Consider the following 6,000-nt stretch of genomic DNA (forward strand, 5'->3'; position numbering starts at 1 on the left):
TCTGTATACAAGGAAAATGCAAGGAGTTATTGCTGCCCAAAGTCAATTAAGAATATAATTCACAATACATGAAGAATAAATACCCACAGTTTAGCTTACTGTCTGTCAGAAAAGTAACAGAACAGATTAACGCTTGAACAAAAATGTGCTTCCAAAGTTTTCCACAGAAAAATAAGCTTCTTCAAAGAGAGTGTTTTCCTTCCCTGTTTTAAGAAGTGCTGAAATACACAGAGCCATACCTAACACAGGCTGGAAAACCAAGTTCTCAGAGAACTCTGACCAACACAAAGCAGATCAATTTGAGCATTTCTAAGAGTAGAACTTCCAGAGACAATAAAATGAGACTACTAGGTTTTTTGATGCATGCGCACTGTTACACTGCTGGACAGAGAAGATGTTACAGGTGGTTCTCAGCTCCAAGATCCAACACTGCTGGACTGAACAAGTTATTTGCTCAAGTAATCAGGACTACAGAAGCTTAAATTTCTTTAATAAGGAGCGGGTCAATTACCATGCACTTCAGGTTTCTGGCCTTCTGAGTTTTTCCCATATAAAGCATGATCACCTCTTAAATCCTTAGAGAGAAGGAAAATCACGACAGCACGTGGCATGTCTCTTGACTCTCCATCACAAAGAAATTCACCATAACTTCCATATGCTACAGCAAGCTTGAAGAGCATAATTAAAAGCAGTATGTGTGCTCAAGAAATAAAAAGTAGGTCAGATAACCTCCCTTTTTTTTAAAAAAAATAACTCTTTACATTTTGAGGTGGTTATGCTATGAGGTATAAGGATGTAAAAACACCGTTCAACACAGATTTGCCCAGCCCTCCTTCCACTCTGCTCTAAAGATGTCTCACTTTAGTGAATAAAAATTCCTCCAAATGCTGTCCATCTCCTCCTTTCAAAGTACAAGCAGCGAGGTAGCTGATTTCTGCTAACACTGCTGAGGTAGTGCAGTTATGAGTCACCAAACTGAATGAAACCCAATAGGAGGGGATATGTTGAGTTTAACCCCATTAGTAACTACAGATCACAGCATGACTGTCATACCACCAACTGAACCTGCTCACACACCAGGAAACGCTCCAAAAGCTACTGGGAAACAAACCACTAGAAAAGCCATAGCTAAGAAACACTTTTTCAAGTAAAAGTTAAATCTTTTCCGCGTACATGCACAGCAAAGTAAGTACACCACTGCTAACCAATACTTCACATGACTTAAATTATGATCAGTGTGATTTCAGAAGTATTAAATCGACAAAATGGAAAGGTCACAGCTAACGACTGAACAGAAGGAGAACTCAGTGACAGGTGGATAAGTATTGCTTTGCAGGGAGACTTCGTATCCCAGAAAGCTCTATAAAAAGTCAGCTTAACAGTTTCTTAACAAAAAAAAAAAAAAAAAATCCAGAAAATAGATGTTTTCTGTAACAAAAACTATGAGTTTGTTGGCTGGTTTGATTTTTTTAAGCATTCCAGTTTTCATAAAACCACAGAACATTGAGACATCTTCCAAATTCGCCACCGGTAGCTGGTGTTTTCCCAGGACTGACAGAAACTGAAGGACTTTTTTTTTATATATATATATATATTACCTAAAAAGTTGCATTTTGTTCTCACGTAATCCAGGCAAAGTGTCCTTACTACCAAACTACTGGTTGTTTCATGATAGCTATCAGCTGACGACTACTGCTCTGATACGTGGTGCAGAAGCCTTTAGCCTCCCACATCGTAGGCAGGTCAGGAATGTTGTTTCACTTGCAGAAAAACTGAAAACACACAGTTTCAAAATTTTCCAGGGCCAGAAACTCTCCCCTACTTCAATTTGGAAAATGAAGATGCAGGAGAATGCAGTCCACAGGTCAAATTCTCCAGACCTCTTAAATCTAAAAATCGAAGATTCTCTGAATCAAGCTGAATTTTTCGATTCCCTCTTGTCCAAAATGGAGCAGAAAAGGAATCCCAGGATCAAGGATCTTTTACCTTTTTGATTATTCTGCCGAACCTCTTTTCACTGCTGCCGTAAAATACACCTCCAGTACACCACTCAAAAGACCATGCTAGAAACAGAGCAAAATTTAACACACTCACGAACAATTTCCCCTTGCACAAGTGTCCTAAATCGTAAACTATTTACCAGAATTTCCTTTTGAACCTCATGGCCATATATCTGAACAGCAGGTTTTGTCAAGGACAATTGTCAAGTGGACTCTAAGTAACTTAAATCACTTGCAGCATCCATGAGAGCCATGATCTGCACTTCATTTTTGCCAGTACTGCAATTCCTCTGTATTGAGACTTTCATCCAAATAATTTAGAGCACTACATTCTGTTAATACAAAAATATTCAAAAAATAAACATTTATCATAACCCAAGAAGATAACATCAAAAAAACATTAAACAGACATAGCACACACAAATATTTAGTGACCATTATAACTCGCAAGTAGCAAATACTACAAACAAAGTAACTGAAATGCAAATAGCACTTAAAAACCAGTACGCTTTTTGTGTCAACTTTCCTTGCTGCCGAGCTTTACACTGTTACACCCTCTCACTTCCTGGTTTGTCAGAAACCACACTGCTTTAAAGTCAAAGGTGCTCACTAAAAGGAAGAAGGAGGAACGAGGAGTATTTTTAGAGATGTTTTGAGATCTCTGACAATAGCAGACTATCTTTGTAAACTTAAAGGCAGTTTTTTCTCCTGATGTTTGCTCTCCTTCAGCAAGCAAACATTAACAACTAGCCTAATTATTTTAAATGTAGTCCAAGAAGTTCAGCTGTATGCTGTTTGCAGCTTCAACAGGAAAAGTTGTAACCTCAATTTTTAGTGAGATCTGTTATGAAGTATTAAATAAATCCAGTCTGTATTCAGAAAATTGCAGCTGACTACCTAATTCATGAATAAAAAAAAAAGGACATTGAAACCACATTCTACTCTTCCCACTAAGCAGAGTAAGTAAAGCATTGGAATGAACTGCTCCCCGACAACCCCAGCCCCTGTAGGCAGAACGTGAACGTTCTGATTTCCAAAGCAAACAGAAAGCAAAAAAGAGACATAAACAAGTTCACGGGAAAAGTTGTTTTGGCTAAAAGCAACAACATGTGTGTTTTGATGACAGTTTGAGTTACTAAATCAACATTTAACTTTATTGTTGAGCGCACCTGTTGAATGTTTAAACATAACTATACACTTATCAGTTCTAAATAAAGCAACAATTTCTCTGAGGTAAAGGAAGGAGGATGCTGTTTAGAGTTGTTTCAAGTTCAAATGTAAATATTGAGGCTCACATGCTTTATTTTCAGCTTTTGTGATCCATAGGTAAAAAGAAACTAGCTGAAATGTAATATGGCAAAAGTGTCAAGGTGTAAAAAAAATACTGACAGAAAAATAACATCAAAGCAGCACGGGATTCTTCCACACACATACGCCGATGCTTTCTCTCATGCCCCAAAAGGCAATCAACTTACCAAATTAAACACCGTTTCGACTATGTCTCTGTTGGACACTTCACCAACTTCCACCAGTCCTGTCAGCACAGCAAATTTCATCTTGATGCCTCGGATGGGGACTCCTGGATTCAAGGGCTGCAGCACACTTCCCCCTTCGGCAGCATTTCCTTCTTTCCCCGCTCCTCCTCCATTACCTCCTCCTCCTCCATCATCACCTGTTGGCTGAGCAACTTGTTTGTCTTCACTCGCCATGGCTAGTTCACTTCAGGTTACGACTCGAAACGCCAGTCGCTGCGAAGAAGGAGCGACTCGGGCTGCCGGGGAGGTAACCGGCGGCCCGTTCCTCCTCCCCTTCGGCTCCGGCTCCTGAGGAAACCCGCGGCCGGCGGGGGCGGCAGGCAGGGCGGCAGGCAGGGCGGCAGGCAGGGCGGCAGGCAGGGCGGCAGGCAGGGCGGCAGGCAGGGCGGCAGGCAGGGCGGCAGGACGCGCCCTCGGAGTCCCAGCTCCCTCCTCAGCAGGAGGCGTCTGTCAGCAGCTCTCTGCCCCGAGGCAGGTATTTACAGCCCTGAAGGACGACCCCAGAGTCGGTTTTTCCGATTCGCGGGGTGTCGGGCGCTCCCCACAAACCCGAGGCTCCCACCTCCAGCCAGCGACCCCCCGTTCCCTGCCCCGCACCGGGGAGGCGGCAGCGCCCGCGGAACTCACCGCAGCCCCGCCGCACGGTGAGGGCCGCGCTCCGAACGCGGTCGTGAGGAGTTTAATCTTTTTTATTATTAATAATTTACTTAATTTTTTTGGAAAAGGGAATACGCTCCTCCTTCCCGCCCGCCTCCCTGCCCGCCGCCTCCTGCCCTCACACCGCCGGCCGGACAGGTGCAGCGACCCGCCGCCGCGCAAGTTCGCGCTCACCGCTGCCCGCCCGGTGCCGCCGCTGAGGGGCTGCCCCGACGCCCGGCTCCGGCGGAGGGGGGCCAGAGGCGGCTGTTCGCTCCGCTCCGCCCCGCTCACCGTCTGCGCAGCGCAGCGCCCGCCCCTCTCTCCGAAAGGCGCCTGAACTTTCACCCGCCGCTGCCGCCGCTTCACGCCTCCTCCGCCGCCGCCTCCTCCTCCACCAGCCCGCGCCGCTTCCTGCCGCCCGCTGCCGCCATGACAGCGCGCGGACCCCGGAGCGCCGCCGGCTGAGGCGGGAACGCGCCGACTGCGCCTGCGCGGGGGCGGGGGCGGGGCGGCGGGCGCGCGGGGCGGCCGCTGGCGCGCGGGGCGGCGCGCGCACGCCCCAGGTGCGCCCAGGTGAGCGGCGCGCGCGCGCCCGCCCGCGCGGGAATGGGGCGGGGCGGGGCGGGGCGGGGCGGGGCGGGGCGGCGCCCTCCCGCCCTCCTCGCGCCGTTCCCGCCTCAGCCGCGTCCCCTCAGGCGGCGCCGCCGCCCCCGGCCCGGCCCGGCCGCTCACCTGGGGCGGCCCCGCCGCTGCGCGCAGGGACTCGCCCTCGGCTCCTCGGGGGCTGCTCCGTCACTCTCGGAAAGTCCGTCCTCGCCGAGAAGTTTCTGTTTTGTGGGGCTGAAGGGAAGCTGCTGCAAGTGCACTCGAAATTGCTGACGTACGGGGGACCTGTGAAATAAGACGTTTAGTTTTAACGTTAGACATCGCTTGTCTGTTGCTACCTTGTATTCTTCCTCTATTTTACTGTAATGTGTATAATTTCATTTGTACTTTTCCCTAACTACCCTCCGTAGTCGCTACCCACTTGTAAGATGTTTTGAAACCCTTAACTCCTTGCCTAGTAAAAATGAGACAGACCCTGGACAGCCTGAAAAACACTCCCTGAACACATCCCTAAAAAACATGTGCCTAAGAAGACGCCAGTGCCAAGATAAGTGTCTGAAAGCTGATCTGAACTAACCTCCTTGGAACAAACAGGGGCTGAAGGATGGATGAGGTCCCTCTGTGACCAGAGATGGACACAAGAAACCAAAATTTCACTGAGGGACTGCGTGAGAAAGGCTGTGGGAACCCTTCAGGAGGGGAGAAGACCCTCGCTCTATTTTTACTGCGCATGCTCAGACTGTGCAAACGAATTCTGAGAGCCCAGTAAGACTGCCTTTTCTAAGAAATCTGATGCATATGTATGCTTTTTGGGTAGACTGGGGTTTTACCAGTAAGTGTGGCACTTGTGGTGGAGCGATCCCCAGCGCTGCGAATAAAGAATTCCTGCTCAACAGTTGTACGGACTGCTGAGTGAAGCTCTTTGTTTCAGGGCCAGTTTCGTTTCTGGTTGTTTTTTTGTTCGGGGTTTTTTGGGTTTGTTTTGGTTTTTTAATAATAAAAGCCACCATACGCTAAGAGTGGAACCTCCTCCTCCTCCAGGCGCTGCTGCAGGCCACGGGGGGGGCATCTCCGGCCGAGCAGCCGTGGGGAGGCAGTGGGTGGGCTACCTGGGGCGAGGCTGTGACTACCTGCGGGCAGAGGGCGGGTGGCCCCGCTGCTGCCCCCTCAAACCCGCCCTTGTCCCTCCGCCCGCCTCTGCCGGGACCGGCCGTGCAGGT

General features: G+C 48.6%; 1 protein-coding gene across 1 annotated transcript in view; it reads right to left on the reverse strand.

Annotated features, from left to right (window-relative positions):
• Window positions 1-3,866, reverse strand: part of LRBA (LPS responsive beige-like anchor protein) — a 414,576-nt gene extending 410,710 nt beyond the window's left edge. The window contains exon 1 of the mRNA XM_074905922.1: window positions 3,476-3,866. Coding sequence (XP_074762023.1) covers window positions 3,476-3,709 — 234 coding nt within the window. The 5' untranslated portion in view covers window positions 3,710-3,866. The remainder of the gene's footprint in view (window positions 1-3,475) is intronic.
• Between the last annotated feature and the right edge of the window lie 2,134 nt (window positions 3,867-6,000).

This window comes from Athene noctua, chromosome 4, assembly GCF_965140245.1.
Source record: "Athene noctua chromosome 4, bAthNoc1.hap1.1, whole genome shotgun sequence".
NCBI classification, from domain to species: Eukaryota; Metazoa; Chordata; class Aves; order Strigiformes; family Strigidae; genus Athene; species Athene noctua.